This window comes from Gopherus flavomarginatus, chromosome 3 (assembly GCF_025201925.1).
Source record: "Gopherus flavomarginatus isolate rGopFla2 chromosome 3, rGopFla2.mat.asm, whole genome shotgun sequence".
NCBI lineage: Eukaryota > Metazoa > Chordata > Testudines > Testudinidae > Gopherus > Gopherus flavomarginatus.
The window spans coordinates 14,762,627-14,784,651 of record NC_066619.1 but is presented as its reverse complement, the minus strand read 5'-3'; the positions used below and the strand labels follow the sequence as shown (position 1 = coordinate 14,784,651).

Below are 22,025 nucleotides of genomic sequence, written 5' to 3'. Positions count from 1 at the left end.
TCCTTCTTGCCCCCCTCCCTCTCAAGGACCATCAGCAGCAGGGAGGGAGGGACTGAGAGGCGAAGGAGGGGCAGGAACCTAGCACACTACGGGAAGAGGAAGGGGAGCCGGCAGGACCAAGCTTCTGCCCCCGTGGAGGCGGGAGCGGAGGGCAGACAAGAGCAGGCCAGGCCGCGCTGGGCTGAGCAGGGCAGGATTTTTAATGGCACGCTGCTGCTTGCCAGGACTCCGTCAGGCAGCAGCATGCCATAGGTTGCTGACCCCTGGTATATAGAATCAAGATGGCGAAATAGTCCAGAATGCACTTTGATAGAGGGTGGACATTGCCTCATTTCTTCTACAGAATGTAAAATCACAATAAATATCACCTTGGTCCATTGGGATGTTGGTCTAATAACTTTTTTCTGCTTTTACACTTCCTCTTATTTATACAAAAAAAGTTGGAAAAAAACATGTTGTAAACTCGTAGTGGTGGTCCTGGTGACAAAAGTAGAACTCATCAGGACTGCTTGCTTAGCTGCTGCCTCTGTTGCATTATGACTCCTCATTCTGAGTGTAAGGTAGCTATAAATACCAGGGGAAAAAAAAATCTATAAAACTACTTAACAGTGGACCTAATCCTGCAGTCCTAGGTCAGGAAAACTCCCATGGATTTCACTGAGTCTGGCCCCCACCCATTCAAGGCCTGATCTCCTACAGACCTGTGAAGTGAAATAACTGCTCAGGTATAATACATCCTGTACTTGGATACCACCTTTTTCTCTTAAGAAATTACTTGAGAGAACCTCTTTTGAATAGCACAGGGGTCCCCAAGCGTCCTGGTTGGCAGTGGAGCATCCGCCGAAATGCCGCCTAATTTCTGCAGCGTTTCGGCAACGACGCCTCTTGATGATGCCACCGACAAGTGATGTCATCGAGATGCACCGCCACCGAAACGCCGCAGAAATTCTGCACCCACCAGAGAAAAAGGTTGGGGACCACTGGAATAGTAAGTCTCTAAAATAGGAATGTTGGGAGTTAAGATTATTACTTTAAAAATTTAATGAAGCCTCAGCAACAGAATGCCATAAATAAAAAGCTTGACATGTGAAAAAATGCACATTACTCTAGTCTATTATAGAAGTATAAAATTTTGAAGTTGTTTGAGGAAATTAAAATACACTACAGAGAAGTTACAGGAAATCAGCAGAGATGATGTTTGGTGTTTCTGCAAGATAACACTTAACCTGTGTAACCACACGCTTAGTTATGATGTACTTGTTTCTGACAAAATCTAGCACAGCTTCCTTAAAATTTTCTCTGCAGCAACTTTTATCATCGGCAGATCTGATACTTTCTTTTGGTTACAGTATTACTATTACTTAGCTGTATTGTCTCTGTTCTAATCCTTGTGCATAAATAATAAAATAGTTTGTCAAGTTCCAGTCAACTACCTGTGCAAACCCTTTGAAGGCAAGGGGGGTTACTTAAGCTTTTTCCTGTGTGCTTAGTGTCACCTTCAGGACTTTTTAATATTAGTGAGTTTGAGAAGTTTAAATATCAGCTTGACTCAAATATGGGTATCAGGTTGAGTTTGTAGGGTGGACACTGGTTTTAAAAATAAATTATATACAAGTAAAGCTGATCTCCTTTTAATGTGACAGTTGGAACAAAAGCCACAAAGCCAATTTAATCTTGTTGTATGTGGAGATTAATATTGGACCCCTAAGGTACAGCTTTAGCTTGTACATATTTGCAAAGAATTGGTCTCCAAGAAGTTTCATTTTTGTAGTGCTTTAGTCTTCTCTCTCACTTTGTTTCTTGTTTGAAACACACCCATGCAGGCTTCCAAGTCTCTTGGTAACTTCTTTTCCTCTTTCTTATCCAGACGGCAAACAGTAACAAGCACTCCTTGCTGGATTGAACTGCATCTGAATGGACCTCTACAATGGTTGGACAAAGTATTGACTCAGATGGGCTCTCCTTCAGTACGCTGCTCCAGCATGTCGTAAAACACCTTCCTCTGTTACCAGTGGGCTAAATATCAAGTCCAGTCAACAGACTTAATATAACAGCTCGTCTCTTAGTATTTGTGTGTGGTTCCCATGAACTGTTTACTATTCAAAAAGATTTTTAAAAAACAAAAAAAAAAAACAGCACTTGAGGTCTCATCAATTAAAGCACCTTGTGGATTCTGTTTCCTGTACTCTGATACTAGATGAAAATTTAGTGTATAGAAACACCTTCTGAAGGAGGAAGGGACAGTCCTAAAGACTCTTAATGGTGTTTTTATTGGGTGTATAATTGAGTGTCCTAAAGGTTTATCAATAACATGAATAGTTGCATATATGTACAGGTAATGTATCATGATCTTCAATATCACAGTATTGTGCTGTTCTACATTTTTAGTACCCATAAACAGATGTGTGCTCTTTTTAATTTTGGGCAAACTTCTGATAAAATTCCGAGTTCTCTCTAATCCTATATTCTTTTTATATTTTTTATATATGCAGGTTTTAAAGTTCTCCTTTAAAAAAAAAAAAAAAGGGGGGGTGGGGTGGGGGGAAGCCGACTTTCCTTGTAGAAAAAGCTTAACTTTTTGCTGCCTTCTTGAAAATCCCTCCTTTAGAAGGGAAAGAAATGCCTGAGTTTCATCTCTGAAATCTTGTACACTTTATATAGTTAATGGGGCCCCAAATGAATTTATGTTGTAAATTCTGAGTCTACCCATCACACTAGGAGCCTACTACTTCCCCTCCCCATCCAAAGTAATGCATCTGTTGCCGGCAATAGATGCATTGACGCTGCCGGCACTGAGGCGTTTGTGACTTTTTTTGTACTTCAGATCATTAAGAGCAAATACTTTATTCAATGCTACTATCAGTTTTCATTTCATGAAAGAGACTTATGAAAACCTACAAGCTATTGGCTTACCTCTTACACCTATATTTTAAATAGATGTCACTTAAATCTTGAGTTTACTTTTTGAACCCAAATATCTTTAAACAGCTTCCCCCAGGGATAAACTAGACTCTTCCGTTTAGGTTTTAAATAGATGCAGCTTTTTAACATATTTAGTGATGGAATGTAAACTCCTTGATCTGAGTGGCTTTGTACAGCTTAGTTACATACCAGATCATATGCATTCATTATGAAATTATGAGCCTTGTAAAAGTAGGTGCTTCTGCAAAACCTCTAGGGTAGTGGTTGCTGAGGTATGACCAGCAAAGGAGGATTTTTAGGTTCTTCAATACAGTGCATGTTATTGTGAACCCTTGGACACTACATCTGCACCATACTAAAAATATTCTGAATTATATTCTACAAATAAGTCTGGGTTGGGGAAGGGTTGGGAAACTGTATAGAAGGGTTATTCTGACTTGAAAAATATACATCTTACTAACAATCTTGTGATCTAGCTGTCTGTCATTCTTTTGTTATTGTGGCAGTAGCAGGATTGCCTTTGTCTGGTTTTCCCCTCCCCCCATTCTTTCATTCATTACACTAGTACTGTACTTTGTAAGTACAGCTAGTGATTACTTAGCTTTGAGAACAAAATGTGGCCAGTGTTACAGCTTTTAATCAGTTGACTGAATTGAAGATAGTGATGGATATTTTTATGCCATAATAGGGCATATAAGCAATACCAAAAATTAAGCCTTGAAAAAGTGGGCCAGGCAATTTTTAAAAATTGGAAATGCATTTACCAGTTTGTGGTAGTTTTACCAGTAGACTGATGTATTGGTAGAACTTGTGAACCTAAGAAATAAGCTTCATGCGTGTTGCATTTGCCTAATATGTGAATACACTAATAAAAGTTCTAATTCTCATGATGGTGGTTTTTATTAATGTTTGACAGCGGCCATATCCCACAACCACTCTACTTAGTGAATTATCTTATGGAAGAGAAGTCATTTCAGTCTCAACATTCACACTAGCCCAAGTTTGCTCTAATTCATTTTAGAGTTTTCTGCCTTATCTCCCCCTCTGGGAGAAAATAAAGTAATGCAGCATTCAAAATGAGTTCAAAAGCAAAATTACTATCTTCTGTATTGTGTTGAGGGGGAGAACTAAATTCAAGGAAACCAGAATTAACGGCAGGAGAATTCGCAATATGTGAGATTAGTTAGATACGTATTAGACGGAGCTTAAGGTAAATCTGAAGTAATATCTTTTATTGGACCAACTGTCATACTTAATCATGTTTTGTATCATCTGCTTCGAACTTCCAGATTTCTTTTTAGTCTACATTTAACAATGAAAACTTTCCAAACTGTAAATAAAAGTGGAAGTCACTTTTTGTGCCAAATACAAATTGGATCATAAGTAGTAGGTCAGAGGTTGTCTTTTTTCCAGAGAAGTAGCTAGAGAAGAGTGACTCTCTGGGTGAAAGACAAAATGTTTTTGCCATCACATAAATTGCACTTATGAACAGTCTGAAACTTGGATAAGCTATGTGACCTGATGCTAAGGTCATACGCTGTGTATTTATGGTTTTGTTCCTTCCAGCTTTGATACTATTGCTGATTTCATTTTGAACGCTACAGTAACCCTGATTAGTGTCATTTTTTTGGCACATCCTCCTATCCAGTGTACAAGGAACCTACAAATACTTATCGGTGGACCTGTGGAACTTAAATGAAAGGTTAGACTTCCACATACATACATGATTCCAGTAACTTCAAGAAAAACATGAAATATCCTGAGACTCACAATTTAATTTGTAAGCACTGGCAACACAACTTTATATCTGTGCCTCTGTTCCCCTCCCTTTGTATATGTTGTCTATTTTTATATTGTAAACTCTTTTCAGCAGGGATTCTCTTGCTATAGCTTTCTATGGTGCCTTGCTCAAATGGGAGTCCCTAGTTCTTATTGGAACTTCTAGGGATATGTCTACATAGCCCATAGCAAGCAAGTCTCTCAGCATGAGTTGACTGACTTGGGCTTGCACTTGTGCTCAAAAAATACCTGTATAGACAGACAGTGCTTTGAAGTTGCAGCTCAGGCTGTAGATTGAGCTTCAGAGCCTGAGCAGCATCCCAAGCTGCAGCTTCAAAGCACTGTCTACACTGGTATTTTCGAAGCACCAGTGCAAGCCCTGCAAGGCCAAGTCTGTTGATCCAGGCTGGGAGGCTGTGTGCTGCGGGTTATGTCGCCATATACCCTAAGTGCCACTGTAATGCAAATAATTTGGAGCGTGATGGAAGTTTTTAATGGTGTCTTGCAGTTAAAACACTGGCTTAAAAGTGAGTCAACTTCTGACTGCCCCAAGGGCACTTCCTGTTGATGTTACGTAGTCATTCTGCCTTAACTTCTAAACACAGGTGTTTATAAGATCACCCATGACAGTAGAAGCTGAGCACCTTTTCATGTGTAAGAAGAAAAGAGTAATCTTAGGTTAATTCATATAACAGAATTGACATTATGTATACATAATATACCTCACTAAGCCTCTCATTTTCAAGTATCCAACAACTCCATGTTGAGAGAGCCTGATTTCTGGGATTGAGCTGACTATCACATAATAGTTCTAAAGTCTGGGTTCAGTGTGGCATGTTTTAACCTTTGATCTTTCAAACTTAGTTGTGGTGTCAGCTTTTTTTCACAATGTATACTGACGTTTTACTGCAGCTGGGTTTTGAGTTAAAGTATGGTGAAATCAATTTTCACTTTACTCCACCCAGACCAAATGTTTATTTTTTATTTGAAGTACAAAATTTGTTCCAGTAAAGGCAATACTGCTTGAATATAACCGAATTCCGGATACGTGAATATTCAAGATTTTATCTCATTATGTGCATTTTAATAAAGCACTGTTTCATTGGAAGGAATCTCCATTTAACAGATAATAATATGCATGCTATGTTAAAAAGCACTTCTAGAAAGATATATGTGAAGAATTTATTTTGACTGCTTCCAATTTGATGGCCTATTTGTAGCTGTGAAATGCATTAGTGAAGTGTATACCTCCTAAATCTAAGCATGTGTAATTTAGAATATGCACACTATTCATATTTTAAAATGTTCATATAACCAGTGCTCATATTGTACTTCCTACTTGATATCTTACCTGTCTTCAGATTGTGATCTCCACAAGGTAGGGATTGTGCCTTCTGTTTGGAAAGCACCTAGCTCATTGTAGAAGTTACTGGAAAGATCACCAGATTTATGAAGAATGGAACCGGGGCTCCAAAACTGAAAACAGGTTTTGATGTGGCCTGATGGGCCACTTTCAGAATTCAGGTTGCAGCACAAGTGACTGCACACAGCATAGGCAATTGCAATAAGAAAGGCGGATGATAACCTTTTGGTCAAACCTCAGTGCTCTGCCTAGTTGATCACAGGATCCTGCTGACCTACATAGAAGTCTTCATGGAAGTGGATGGCAAAGAACCAGATTGGCATTTCTTTGAAAGGAGCAGTTGGAGCCAGAGTGGTGAGGGATGGCTGCTCTTAAAAAGACTGGAGTCTCACAAGGATCAGTCTTGTTCCTTCTCCTTTCAGTATGCGACCCTTGTGAGGTGTGATAGTGATATGGTAACTGCCCACAACTGTACGTTTGCCTAAAGCCATAAAAGAAGGGCATGGGCAGCAGCAATGGAAGTAGCTTTATGAAAATCTTAGCTGGCAGCTGCTCTGCCCAGAGGAGACAGAACTTTGCAATGTCAGGAAGAGGAGAAACTCTTAAAGGAGTTTGCTTAGAACCTGCCTCGGACTTCCATAGGTGGCACCTGTGGTGGATAGCTGTCAAGCAGCAGTGTAGCATTGGCTTTGCTAGATTAATTCCTGCTTCTTGATAGTCAAGTAGTGGTCAAGAAGCAACTCTGGAGTGGCAAGAAAAAGGCTTGTTCCTCTTGGATGGGGTTTTCGGAACAATTATCTCCATTCTGGATTGTATTTCTGCAGCATGACGTCTCCTATGATTCTGATACATATAGGCTATTCTGCTCCTGTCTGCAGTTTCTGCAGGCAGTTCGAACCTCTAGTACAGCCTGTGCTAGCCATGTCCCTGCCCTCTAGCTTGCTGCCAGAACTGCCTCCTAAGTAGTGGTTCACTTTGCTCGTAATGTTGGAGCCACAAAACAGAGTTGGAAGGGCAATGTGTGCCCTCCCTATTCTCAGGCAGCAGGTTCTGGCACTGCTAGAGCATGGGGCGCCAAGTCAGACAGGCCAGTTGGGTCTCCCACGGCCCCCAAGAAGTCACGACTTCAACACAGAAAAGCCCGAGCAGGAGCTGCAAAGCATATAGATCAGGCCATAGATGAGGAGGACTTCAGCTAGCCAGGCTAGGGGATAAATCCTAGGACAGTACAGGACCAGAAAGACAAAACCCTTAAAGGGCACCATGTCCCTCTCCCATAACCGCTAAATTCCCTGAGGAGAAGCAGGATTCATATTCAGCTCCCCTTCTTTCCAAATCAAACCAAGTCTAGTAATGAGACCCTATCCCCTAGGGCAAGGGGAGTGGGACTCTGAAGGGAAGGACATTGACGGAGACTCATCCAGAATGCTGAAGGTGCTGCATAAAGCAAACTGCAAGAGACCACACCCTGGCCACAGCTGGGTGGCAGTGCCCACTAAGTAGGTCAAAATGGCTTTTAAAAAAAAGTCAGTCTTCCCCCTCCCCCAAGGTGTTCATCCTTGGGCTCAACCCCCTCCTCCCTCCACTAAGGAAGGAGAGCTCTCCGATTTCTGGTTCTGAGCAGAACATGGGTGGGTGGGAATGCAGCAAAGGTTCTTCCCCCCTCCTCCCTCATTGAAATGTTTGAATTTGTGTGCAAAAGGGTTGCATCCACTATCCAGATCCAACCTGAACAGGCACACAAGGACAAGCCTAAAAGCAAATATCAGCCTTCTAAATTCTTGCCTGAGACAGAATTATGCTGCACCCATCCTTTGAGAATGTGATCAGACTCAGAAATGGGAAAAATCTGACACCAGTAAAAGCATAAGCAGACATGCACTTAGATATTACAAGTTGTGAGAGACAAAAAATGCCATCCCAGTTACACCAAATTTTGATGCTCCAGGGACATCTTTCCCAAAGTTGCAACTGAAGGGAAGCCACCCTCAGAAGGGACTTGGAGGCTTTTTCAGCCAGCCTTGCCCCTAGCAGCCGCACAAGCGTCACAATGTCCTGGCTGGACGACCGTAAGGCCATGAAGGATAAAGATCTTCCAGATTTGTGGTCTTCACTTAAGAAATTTACCTAGCAACAGCCTTTGGGGCAGATGGCACGATGGATGCAATGAGATTTCCAGTCAAGACTATGGGATCCTGCTTAGCCAGAAGCCACATCTGGGTTTGCCCTGGAAGGTCAATGCTCTGAAAACTACAAACTAGGGGGAATAGCCCATTTTTTTCAGAATTGTAGGAGATGCTGCTAGCAGAATTGTGAATTTCTTACCTTGTAAATTTCTCCTTCGCCTATCCCAGTTCCAGGAGTGTCCAATGGGAGGAAAACACAGCTAGTAGTTAGCCAGGCACATGGCAGAACTGGTGGGGGAGAGAACACCTTCCTAATGAGGTAAGAATATGTGCTTAGACTCCGAGGCACTGTGCAGTGTAGGAAGCGAAGGGTGGGAGGTGAGCTGCCGTTAGGGACTGGAAAGGACTAACAAAACAGTGAGAGTGGAGTGACGGGGTTGAAGGAAAGGAGAGAGAAGGTGGTATAGTTGCTGGAAGAACCCGAATGTTTGAGAGAGTTTCCTGCAGCAAGTCTGCATTTACTGTCTCTGTGCTACGCTCATTGCAGAGGTATCCAAGCATCTTTTCCAGTATCCAGGCACCTTTTAAACTGGCATGTACTAGTTACAGAATTAACAAAACTCATCTCTTCAGCGCTGTAACAGCTGGAATGTAGTTCCTAAGACAAGAACAATGTTAACACAAACTGAAGCGAACTGAAAACAAATCTACACTTTTCTCACTGGTATGCCACTGAGTGTGAAAGCCAAAGCTCTCGATACAGAAATAGGTAAGTATAGTCATCTTAAAAACAATTTGCACTAATTAAAGAATATAGAACCAATGCAATTGTAACTTGCGATGGGAGCATAACTTTGGAATGGAAAGAATCTGTGGTACCCATCCTAAGCAGAGGCTTTTCACAAAGCATCCATCCCAGGGCCAATGTGAAGAGAGGTCTGGTCACAGTCCTCCACGACCACTGGTTCTGAAGAACAGGATTTTGCTGCTGCTTTGCCTCACCAGAGAGTGCTCAAAACAATCAGCCCAGTTCTTGGAAGAATTCCAACACTTGCCCAAATGACTTTTCTTATTTGTTTATAAATATTTCTCTTAACATGGGGTTATCATAGAATTGTAGAAGAGGGACCTCAAGAGGTCATATATTCCTTCCCCTGCACTGCAGTGGCTTTAGGAACTGCAGTGCAGGGTCTCACATTGCTCCCGAAAGCGGCTGGCTGCTGGCAGGTCTCTGTTGTCAGATGTGTGTTGTCAGATGTTACCAGTGTGGTGCTCTGCTCTCTCCTTGTTGGTATCACTCGGCTGCGTGCGTGTGTTCCCTCTTGTGCTGTCCCAGCTCTGCATATAGCTGACACAGCAGACCCGAAGAGAACCCCCAATGACCACAGAGTCTAGTAAGGTACGAAAGCACGTCGACCAAGTTTATTGCCGTATTGCATACAGTAGTAGTTCCCTCCAGATCGTTACTCTACAGGGCATACTGCAAATATGTACCCACGGTCAATGGACTCGGCTCAGTCAGTGGCGGGACTTTCCACTGCCCCCTCGGCTGGACAAATACATCGCCCCAGGGACACATTTTTATACACAGGTACAAACAAGTTACACATCACTCCTGACGTATTGAGGTGCAGCCCCTCTACGTAGCAAGGTACAACCCCTCTACGCAGTAAGGTGCCACCTCTCACCTTGTACATGTTGGTTCGATCAAAACAACTCTATCCATCATTTTACCCTTTTGCCCCTGTCATTGGGATGGGTCAGTCTGTTCCTTGTTATCTGTGTGGAATGTGCAAGTATGTGAATGTTCTGATCTCTAGTGTTCAGTACCTTTTAGGTACATATCTTCTTGCAGCATCAGCCCTTTCCTTGCCAGCTTCTGTGAGCAAGGCCTGCCTCTGGCTCAGAGCTTCACTTTGCTTTATGTTAGCAAAGTCTTGGCCGTTATTTTAGTTCAGGCCTCAGGCCTCATACTGGGCCTTTATCAGGGCCTTCACTTACTACAGTCTCTACAGCCCAGGTGGTGGTGGTGGTGGTGGTGGGGGAGGCGGCTCCACATGCTGCCCCCATCCCCAGCACTGTTCCCACAGCTCCTGTTGGCTGGATGGCACTTGCAGGTGTGGACAGCATACTGAGAGACGCTCCAAACTCCCTCCCAGACCCCACATGCCCTCCTGCCCCCTAAACCCCTTCCCCAGCCTGGAGCCGCCTCCTGCACCCAAACTCCCTCCCAGAAAGAACTAAATATAACAGCTGTTCTAAGGTAAAAGTAGGCTATTTTGAATTAACTGAAATGTAACCACAGAATGGCTTTGTTAATTAAAAGGCAAGTTTAGTATAGCGTTACTTGTGATCATTTTGTTTTAAATTAGGAAAAAGACTATATGGGGCTCCACAAAATCTATTAGCCCCGGGCCCACAGCAAGGCAGGACTGTGTAATAACTAGACCATTCCTTACAGGTGTTTTGTTTTAAACCATAGACCATTCCTTACAGAGATTTGTTCTTAAAAACCTCCAATGATGGAGATTTCACAACCTCCCTAGGCAGTTTATTCCAGTGTTTAACTACCCTGATGATTAGGAAGTTTTTCCTCATGTCCAGCCTAAACCTCCCTTGCTGCAATTTAAGCCCATTGCTTCTTGTCCTATTCTCAAAGGTTAACAAGAACATTTTTTTTCTCCCTCCTCATATGTACTTGAATACTGTTATCGTGTCCCCTCTCAGTCTTCTCTTTTCCAGATTAAACAAACCCAATATTTTCAATCTTCCTTCATAGGTCAGGTTTTCTAGACCTTTAATCATTTTTGTTGTTCTCCTCTGGACTTTTTCCAATTTGCCTACATCTTTCCTGAAATGTGGTGCAGAGTATTGCAGTTGAGGGCTAATCAGGATGAAACAGAGCGGAAGAATTACTTGTGTCTTGCTTACAACACTCCTGCTAATGCATCCCAGAATGATGGTACACTGTTGACTGCATATTTAGCTTGTGATCCACTATGACCCCCAGCTCCCTTTCTGCAGTACTCCTTCCTAGGCAATCATTTCCCATTTTGTGTGTGTGCAACTGATTGTTCCTTCCTAAGTGGAGTACTTTGCATTTGTCCTTACTGAATTTGATCCTGTTTCCTTCAGACTGTTTCGCCCGTTTGTCGAGATCATTTTGAATTTTAATCCTATTCTCCAAAGCACTTGCAACCCCTCCCATCTTGGTACTGTCTGCAAACTTTAGAAGTGTCCTCTCTATGCCAGGGGTTCTCAACCTTTTTCTTTCTGAGCCTGCCTTCCCCAACATGCTATAAAAACTCCAGGGCCCAGCAGGGGTGTGTGTGTGTCCGGGGGGGTGGAGTAGATGAGACTCAGAGCTCCAGCCACCAGGCAGGTGTGGAGGTCCCCTCAGACATAGGTGTAGTTTGATTTCTATTTTGCGGGATGAGTCCTGGGGAGGGAGCACTATCTCCATCCCCTGACTCACCTCAGCAGGCCACCCAGCCTGTCTGAGTTGTGGAGGGAGGGGTGCAACCAAAAATTCTTCTTCGAGTGTTTGCTCGTCCATTCCATATTAGGTGTGCGTGCTCGCCGCGTGCACCCGTGCTGGAAGGTTTTTCATCAGTAGTATCGGTAGGGGATCAGCTATGGCGCCGTCTGTCTCCCCCCACCCTCAGTTCCTTCTTGCTGCCAGTGACGGTTTTGGAGTGTCTAGTGCTTCAGCTAGCATTGCACTTCGTTCAGTGTTTCTTACGAATGTTTTCCTGTAAAAGAATTGTACCTAGTTAATAGTTCCCTTACTGCTAGTTCTGATTTAGTCCATCCCGGATGAGACTTGGCCTAGAGACGGGGCATACCCCGGTCCCCAGACTTTAAGCCCTGTGATCATTGTAAGCGGCCTGTGCCAATCAGCGACCCGCACAGTAGTTGTTTAAGATGTCTGGGCAAAGTGCACGTAAGTGACAAGTGTCGCATCTGTAAATCCTTTAAACCGCGGACAAAAAAGGAGAGAGAGACATCTGTCTCAGGGTGCTCCTGATGGAGTCAGTGCTAACTCCGGCACCGGAGCAGCAGTCCGACTCTGCCCCAAGCACCACCGTGTTGGTGGGGAGTGCCCTGCGGGTGCTGTCTGAGCCGGCATCAGTCTTCCTTCCCAGATCCAGCCAAGAGCTGAAGAGGACCATAAGGGGAAGATCTCCCACTTCCTGTAAGGTAAAGGAGAGGGCCAGAGGAGAGCCAAGGCCCGTGCTGGGCGGCTCAGCATCTCCAACAGGGCGTCGGGCCCCAGCTCATGTCAAGTGGTCCAGCCCATCCCATACTATGCCTGCCACACCAGACAGTGATGAGGGCCTCAGTCAACCAGAAGTCCCTTGGACACCTGAGGCCCTGCAGGCAGCGTAGGAGATCCTGCCATTACTGGTGCCACCCACACCGGCTATGGTGGTACCCAGGTCCAGAGGTAAACCCACCTTGGAACCTCCCCATGTGTCCCTGCCTCAGTGGCATTGCTCCCTATCGCGAGGGACATCCCGCCAGCGCTCGCCCAGCTGGAGCCGTCATGCCTTGGAAATAGGGAGGCAGGCTCAGTGAAGCTCTCTTTGGTCTCCAGACCCTGGGCACCAACAGCTGGATTGGGTGCCCAGCTCGCTGATAACCTGGTGCAGAGCTCCAGAGGCACATGTCCCCTGGCAAGAGCATCGAGATCGTCCCTTTGTGTGTCTGTCTCAGCACTGATCACACGACTGATCATTTGAGCAAAGCCACTGGTCACTGACCTGCTGACACCTGTCACCAAGCTGTGGATCCCCACGGTCGGGGAGATCCTCCCTACCACTGGCCCTATTACCGGTTGAGCGGCATGAGGCGTGGATTGTTGATGCATCAAATGCCACTGGTTTCCAAGGTCCTGCGCGAGGAACTCTTGGACAGTTCTATGTCGAGATGTAGCAGCTGGCACCGCACAGAGATGGGCTGCCGGGTCGCCTGAACATGGTCACCTGACAGCCACCACCCTGGTTCCGGCTCCAGCATGGAGTCGGAGTCCTTGACATTGAGACAAACCCTGGCACCGGTGGTACTGTCTACATCATTGGCACCACAACCAACCTCCTGACCCCAAGGCCAGTAGCTGGCAGTCTGGTGCCCCTGAAAGTCTTGGGGGTTTACAAAGCCTTTGCAGGCCATCCAGTCAGTGTTGGGGGCCTCAGTAGGCCATTGGCCTCAGCATCCTGCCCTCCTCTGGACCAGGAAGGAGGACCCTTCAGGCCCAGGAGGACCCAGGGGAATAGTCGACTGGACCACCAGGGGACGTGACAGATCCCTTGGCACCAGCTTCTTCCTCCTCAGCGCCAGATGAAGCAATTATGGGTCCCCCTCACCTAGTTCCGTAAGGTGATGCTAAGGCTCATCAGGAGCTATCCTCCAAAAGAAAGTTAGGCTGTACTTCATTTACTTATTGTGGAACTGGCCAAATGCTCTTGCTATTTTAAATTAAATTTCATTTGAAGAAAAAATGGTGGTAGCCCCGGGCCATGAAAATTTGAAATCAAGACATTTTTTTTTTTACAAAAGGAAAAACACTGTGCAATTTGCAATGCAAAAGCTAATGAAATCCATATTCCATGGAGCATGTACAGTGAAATTTTATGAACATGAAAGGAAGTGCTCATCAGTAAGTTAATACTCACTGACAGAGGAAGATTCTCTCTCTGCCATTGTGGTACAGCCTGAACAATGCACTGTTTGATGCTGTTGGCTAGGAACAGATATTTTATGTCAAACAATATTTTGTTGATTGTATTCTTTAAAGTGGTTCATTCCAGCACTCTAGGGCTAGATCTGGTGCTGAGGAAAAGTTGGCATGACTTAACCGACGTCATGGAAGCTGCACCAATTTACATCAGCTGAGTATCTGGCCCAAAGTGTCCATAGAAGGATTTTTTTCCACTAACAAATGTAAATCTAATTAGTCTAATGCGGTGCTGCTTCTCATTGCCTGTGGAAGGCTAAAGTAAATATGCCGAAGGTTTCCTGGGAAGTTTACTACACTGCAGAATGATGAAGCCTTGAAATGTAGAAGTGTTATCAGTGCAGTGTTATAGATGGGAGAAGCCATCAAACACAGCTAAATGCTAGTCAAGAGAGGTGATTTTAAGAATTCTTGTCAGCTGGGACAAAGTTATGTCTAGGCTTTCAATGGCCTTGACGAGCAGCAACAGCCTGCAGTGAAATTTCCATGTGGCAATAGCGCATAAAAACATACCCGCTCCGATGGCAGTAAATTAAAGGAACAGGTTTGATTGTAAACCTCCTGGAAAATAGGAGGCTATCAAAGCGGGCGGGATAATTAGCATAATTACATCACAGCAAATGCAAAGGAAATCATATTAAGGGATATTGTATTGCAGGAGCTCTGCTTCAACTGGTAGTACATGTTGAACGAAGGGCTAATAGACTGCTTCAGGGAACAGAGCAATAACATCTTGTTATGAATTTGTTTATCAAGAATGCAGAGATAGGAAGGAACAATGAGGGCAGTTAACGGGCTGAATTATTGCTTTTTTAACCTTGCTTTCCCCTGATAGTCTTTTCTCAGTGCCCCAGCACTCTGTTTGATTAGGCGCAAAGGAACAGCAAGAGCCAAGAGTAGGCTATAGGGCCCAGTCCACCAGAAACTAGGAATCTGCTTATATCGGTGCATCTCTCCTGCGGTCTTCCCTTGATCTCCTTACTGTTGTTTATGCCGCTACCTTCATATTAATGATTTCAGCTGTCTCTGAGCTACCCTCTTGTGCGTAGAAAGCCAATTACACCAGTTTAAATTCACCTCCCCTAGTCTAGTTCATTGTCTCTCTGGGCTGAGCCGTGCTTGTCTCATGTGATGTACTGAGGAGGGTCAAACTAGGTCAAATGGGAGAACTCCAAAGGCAGTGAAAAATTTAGTTGGTGATTCACTGTTTCTTTGGGGTCACTACTAAACCTGGGATGTTTTGCTGATAGGAGGTTCTCTCTTTCAGATGAGCTGTGGAACCAAGGACTTGACAACATGAGGTTGTTCAAAATAGATTTGCAGAGAGTGAGGTTGGTTACCTTAGGTCCTGACCAGTTTTGTATAATTATGCCGTTCTGTTTAACTAAAAAAAACCTACCAAACAAAAAACACCCTCTTGGAGTATTAAGTAGATATATTTTCCTTCACTTCCTGTCATAGCTGTTGCATTCCATCCCACAGGTGGTTGCATTTTGATGGTGGGTAAAGTGAAATGTCTAGATGAGTTCTGTAAACCAACAGATAGATGTCCTAGGGATGCTATACAAACATATAAGTGACAGTCCTTGCCCCAAAGAGCTTAGTCTTAACCCTTTCTATCCTATGTTCATAAATCACACCATGTATTAAACTCTCTTTGTTCATGTGAAAGCAAACCCAGAGCCCAAGTCCAAGGAATTCACATCTCATTCATCAGAGGGCTAAAATCAACAGAAATGGAAAAACGGATGGGAATTTAAAAAAATAAAATTCTGCAGCTTTCAGATGAGAGAAATGAAACAGCCACACGGTGGCAGCAGAGAATAAGGAATGAAAAATTCCTGGGTTGGCTTTATAATGGAGTGACCTAACACTAGGGCAGGAGAAGGCCGATGGTCACACATACACATCTACAATTTTCTTAAAAACAATCCCGACCCATAACGTTTACTTTTAATCCTTCTTTGCCTGAAAAGTGAATGGATTTCATGTACTGGTTGAGTTCACCACAGAAATGCTCTCTCCCTGCCATTAGAGAGAAGTAGCTCGTTCAGACTATGGGCAGTTGGAATCGCTGGATGGCAGGCTTTATCCATATTTTCAGATCTCTCAACAAATCTGGGCCTATCTCAAGGGCTTCACGGTCGTTTGTGTTCCACAGTGACTGTTCAGAACTTCCTGGTGGCAGCGAAGGTAGAACTCTGCTCCTCCTGCTCCAAAAGCATAGGCCCCGGGCTCTTGAGTTAATGGAGAATCTCTAACAGAGCACAGTAATGTGGGATTTGTGGCCAGTAGAGCAGTTCTGATTCCATCCAGCAGAAAGCAGTGGGGCACAGTACACAGTAGTGAACATGGCAAGGGCGACTCTAGATCACGTTCAAGGACTCACTGGGTTGCGTTTGGCCCATGTGGTATAAACTTGGCTCCCCTGCTTCTAGTGAGAGACTGAAGAAACTCAAATCTGTTTAGTGGATCAAAAAGACATAGAGGTGACTTGATGAGTATCTTAGAACATTGTTTCCCAACCTTTTTGATACCAGGGACCAGTTTGTTGCCTTCCTAAACTGTGTCAGAGAGATCTTGAGGACTGGCGCTGGTCCATGGACCGATCATTGAGAAACACTGTATCTTGGAACACATAATGGAGAGAAAATACCAGGTACTAAAGGACTTTTTAATCTAGCAGAGAAAGGCATGACAAGGACCAACGGCGGGATGTTAAACCTAGATCAAAAGAGTTTCTTGCACATTACTGTGTAGAGACCTTGCAGACACAACCTTCAAAGCCAAGGTTATATCTGCACACGAAAGATCACATGCACATTTTGTAGAGTTCTTAGCTCAAATTCCATCTCCTCAGTTATTCTGTAGCATGTGAGCTGGTTGCTACCCTCTGCACCAGAAGAGGCCACGTCCCAGTGGTGGGGTATGTGTATATTTTGCTTTGAGATCAAAAGTGCCGTAAGTGTAAATTATTATTATTTATTGTCATAGTGGAGCTTTCAGCACCGCCTGGTAATCCTGAAAGTTATCTAGGCATGAATGAAGACCTGTTAGGTAAAAGGGAATTGAAGCAAGAGGTGGAAAGGTCTAGTGGTTAGTCAGACAAGTTGGGTTCTCTCCTGACTATGGTGCTAGCTTTCTAGATGGGCTTGGGCAAGTCACTATGCCTCAGTTTCTCCGTCCGTATAAAAAGGTTGATCTGCTTCTCTGGATGAAAGGTGCTATGTAAGTGGAAAGTGTTAATAATATTGTTGCTTGCATCCCAGCTTCACACTTTGCTATGATTGCCTGTAACGATGCAACTTTCCTTTATCCCAGATGGTGGGATGCATGATGTTCTTTCTGACAGGTCGCTGTCAGTGCCCCTCCCTGGATGGATGGATTGACAGAGAATGTGGGAGTGGCATGGTTCACATACTTCCCCCTTGGAGGCCTGATTCTCCCCTCGGTTATGCAGGTTTGACACCAGTGAAAGTGAACCTGCCTGACAAAAGGAAGAATTGGTCCCTCAGAATGGATGTGCCTACATTGTAAAGAAGGGGGAGGAAAAAAAAAACAAACCCTGGGGTGCCAAGTCTCAGAGCCTGAGTTTACAGATTTGGGCTCGGCCATGGTGCTAAAAATAGCAGTGTAGATGTTCCTGCTCGGGCTCTGAGACCCACCCCCTCAAAGGGTCTCAGAGCTTGAGCTCCAGCCTGAGCAGGAATGGCTACACTGTTCTTAGCACCAGAGCGTGAGACCTGCGAGCCTAAATCTGTAGACCCAGGCTCTGATACTCTGCCATGGAGTGTGGGGGTGTGTGTGTTGCAGTGTAGACACACCCTTAGAGGTCTGGGCACTCTGCCTCCTCCATCTGGCAACAACTCAGCCTTAGCCACAATGGGGATCATAGCTCAGAAATTACATGCATGCTACTCTTAGCTTCCTGTGGGTATTACTGCAGAGGGGATCAGAGGGCTTAGGGACCATTTTCTTCTATTGAAGGAATACAAATTGTTCTGGCTAATCTAGGAGTAGAAGCATTGTCTCTGCAGATCACTGGACTGTAATGTTTGTTCCCTTAACTTCAAAGCAAGTTTTTTCAACCATTCATACAGATTTTTTTGGTGGAAACCTGCATGTTGGCCTCTGATCTGTCTGACTACATCCTAGCTTCACATTGCAATGTGTTCATTGGGACATGTATGAAACATCTGTGACTATGATAGCTTCTGTTTGCTGTTAAGAGCACTGTCAGGATTGAACCCCTTGTGAACAGAGCCTCTGGGGCAAGGGGAAAACTTATTGCTTGCAGTTAAAGCAGTTTGAAGATTTGCACAGGAGTACAATAGCCCCCTTGCGGTGTGTTTCAGGTAGTGGTTCTAGTTGGCCCATCCATAGTTCTTTTGGGCCATTGGGAAATGCTTAAAAAGGATACTGAGTGGTGGCTGTGGGAGTGAGAGAGAGAGAGGGGAAACAATCTAGCTGCAACAAAGAGAGATGCCAGGATAAAAAGCAGAAAGGGATTTGATAGTGGTGGCCGATAAGGGGAGTTCAGGTAGCCCTGAAGATTCTTTCCACTAGATCCGAACAGTGTCTGAAGCTGGATCAGTATCTTCCAGAGGAAAGGTTCCTCATGGTGCTGCTTTGTGTTTACCTTGAAGACATGACCTTCTTAATTCTCTTTTTAATATCTGCTTATTATAAGAGTCAGTTGCACGTTGCACGTTCCAATAGCCAGTTGCACATTCTGAATAATTGCTGATGGGAAAGTTGAAATCTCTAACAGGTGGGCCATGTTAAACCTTTCAGAAGTAAGGGGGCGGCAGGCCCTTTCATACAATGGTCTGGGCGTAGAATAAATTTGTTAGTCTCTAAGATGCCACAAGTATTCCTGTTCTTTTTGGGCCTAGAAAGGCCCCATCACTTGAGGAGATGGGAGTGTTGAGAGTCTCTGGGTTAGGCTAAAAGGGGTAAAAAAACACGGGTGATGTCGTGCTGGGAGTCTACTACAGGCCACCTAATCAGGTGGAAGAGGTGGATGAGGCTTTTTTCAAACAACTAACAAAATCATCCAAAGCCCAAGATTTGGTGGTGATGGGGGACTTCAACTATCCAGATATATGTTGGGAAAATAACACCGCGGGGCACAGACTATCCAATAAGTTCCTGGACTGCATTGCAGACAACTTTTTATTTCAGAAAGTTGAAAAAGCTACTAGTGGGGAAGCTGTTCTAGACTTGATTTTAACAAATAGGGAAGAACTCGTTGAAAATTTGAAAGTAGAAGGAAGCTTGGGTGAAAGTGATCATGAAATAATGGAGTTTACATTTCTAAGGAAGGGTAGAAGGGAGTACAGCAAAATAGAGGCAATGGATTTCAGGAAGGCGGATTTTGGTAAACTCAGAGAGCTGATAGGCAAGGTCCCATGGGAATCAAGACTGAGGGGAAAAACAACTGAGGAGAGTTGGCAGTTTTTCAAACGGACGCTATTAAGGGCCCAAAAGCAAGCTATTTCAATGGTTAGGAAAGATAGAAAATGTGGCAAAAGACCACCTTGGCTTAACCACGAGATCTTGCATGACCTACAAAATAAAAAGACGTCATATAAAAAATGGAAACTAGGTCAGATAAAAAGGACGAATATAGGCAAATAACACAGGAATGCAGAGGCAAGATTAGAAAGGCAAAGGCACAAAATGAGCTCAAACTAGGGGAATGGGAATAAAGGGAAACAAGAACACTTTTTATCAATACATTAGAAGCAAGAGGAAGACCAAGGACAGGGTAGGCCCACTGCTCAGTGAGGAGGGGGAAACAGTAACGGGAGACTTGGACATGGCAGAGATGCTTAATGACTTCTTCGTTTCGGTCTTCACTGAGAAGTCTGAAGGAATGTCTAATATAGTGAATGCTTACGGGAAGAGGGTAGGTTTAGAAGATAAAATAAAAAAAGAGCAAGTTAAAAATCACTTAGAAAAGTTAGATGCCTGCAAGTCACCAGGGCCTGATGAAATGCATCCTAGAATACTCAAGGAATTAATAGAGGAGGTATCTGAGCCTCTAGCTATTATCTTTGGGAAATCATGGGAGACGGGGGAGATTCCAGAAGACTGGAAGGGGGCAAATATAGTGCCCATCTATAAAAAGGGAAATAAAAACAACCCAGGAAACTACAGACCAGTTAGTTTCACTTCTGTGCCAGGGAAGATAATGGAGCAGATAATTAAAGAAATCATCTGCAAACACTTGGAAGGTGGTAAAGTGATAGGGAATAGCCAGCATGGATTTGTAAAGAACAAATCGTGTCAAACTAATCTGATAGCGTTCTTTGATAGGATAACGAGCTTTGTGGATAAGGGAGAAGCGGTGGATGTGATATACCTAGACTTTAGTAAGGCATTTGATATGGTCTCGCATGATATTCTTATAGACAAACTAGGAAAGTACAAATTAGATGGGGCTACTATAAGGTGGGTGTGTAACTGGCTGGATAACCGTACTCAGAGAGTAGTTATTAATGGCTCCCAATCCTGCTGGAAAGGTATAACAAGTGGGGTTCCGCAGGGGTCTGTTTTGGGACCGGCTCTGTTCAATATCTTCATCGACGATTTAGATGTTGGCATAGAAAATACGCTTATTAAGTTTGCGGACGATACCAAACTGGGAGGGATTGCAACTGCTTTGGAGGACAGGGTCAAAATTCAAAACAATCTGGACAAATTGGAGAAATGGTCTGAGGTAAACAGGATGAAGTTCAATAAAGATAAATGCAAAGTGCTCCACTTAGGAAGGAACAATCAGTTTCACACATACAGAATGGGAGGAGACTGTCTAGGAAGGAGTATGGCAGAAAGAGATCTAGGGGTCATAGTAGACCACAAGCTTAATATGAGTCAACAGTGTGATACTGTTGCAAAAAAAGCAAATGTGATTCTGGGATGCATTAACAGGTGTGTTGTAAACAAGACACGAGAAGTCATTCTTCCGCTTTACTCTGCGCTGGTTAGATCTCAACTGGAGTATTGTGTCCAGTTCTGGGCACCGCATTTCAAGAAAGATGTGGAGAAACTGGAGAGGGTCCAGAGAAGAGCAACAAGAATGATTAAAGGTCTTGAGAACATGACCTATGAAGGAAGGCTGAAGGAATTGGGTTTGTTTAGTTTGGAAAAGAGAAGACTGAGAGGGGACATGATAGCAGTTTTCAGGTATCTAAAAGGGTGTCATCAGGAGGAGGGAGAAAACTTGTTCACCTTAGCCTCCAATGATAGAACAAGAAGCAATGGGCTTAAACTGCAGCAAAGGAGATTTAGGTTGGACATTAGGAAAAAGTTCCTAAGTGTCAGGGTAGTTAAACACTGGAATAGATTGCATAGGGAAGTTGTGGAATCTCCATCTCTGGAGATATTTAAAAGTAGGTTAGATAAATGTCTATTAGGGATGGTCTAGACAGTATTTGGTCCTGCCATGAGGGCAGGGGACTGGACTCGATGACCTCTCGAGGTCCCTTCCAGTCTTAGAGTCTATGAGTCTATGAGGCAAGCTGTGCTATCTTGTGGTGGCTCTTTATGTAGTTCCAAACAATGCGACTAGGTGGTGCTCACTCCATTCTAGGAAGGGTGCCGCTCCCTTGTTTGTATTTGTGACACCAGCCTTATCCTACATTGTGTTAGTGCGTGATAGAAATAAACTTTGTCTTTTGTAATATGATTGGGTTGGGGGGAGACAGAGAGAAAATGATAGTTAGCACCATAAAGGGCTTAAAGTCTGAAGCAGTTCCAGCAAGAAGAGCAGGTAATGAAAATCTGCAATATACATCCTCCTTGCACATACAGCAGATGAATTTCAGAGGTAAAAGCAGTTCTTGTCTTTTACAGACATCTGATTTCTGATTAGCCCATGTTTAAATGTGGCATCATTCTGAATGCTCCCAAGGATTGTTACAGCGCTGTTCCTCCTAATTCCCTTCTTAATCATACAGGGCTAGGCTGCACAATCTTTCCTCATGCAGATGGCAGCTTACTCACAGGAGTAATCCCTGATTTCAATGGTATGGCTCCTGGGAGTAAGTGCTAACCAACTCTGATAAGAGTGCCGCAATCTAGCCTAGAGCGT

The 22,025-nt window shown here is 44.0% G+C and overlaps 1 protein-coding gene across 2 annotated transcripts in view; it reads left to right on the top strand.

The window, feature by feature from the left end:
- The window catches only part of SMAD2 (SMAD family member 2), a 91,045-nt gene extending 87,236 nt beyond the window's left edge, over positions 1-3,809 (top strand). For both annotated transcript variants that reach the window (XM_050944744.1, XM_050944743.1), the window contains one exon: positions 1,868-3,809. In XM_050944744.1, coding sequence (XP_050800701.1) covers positions 1,868-1,991 — 124 coding nt within the window. In that variant the 3' untranslated portion in view covers positions 1,992-3,809. The remainder of the gene's footprint in view (positions 1-1,867) is intronic.
- Positions 3,810-22,025: the final 18,216 nt, after the last annotated feature.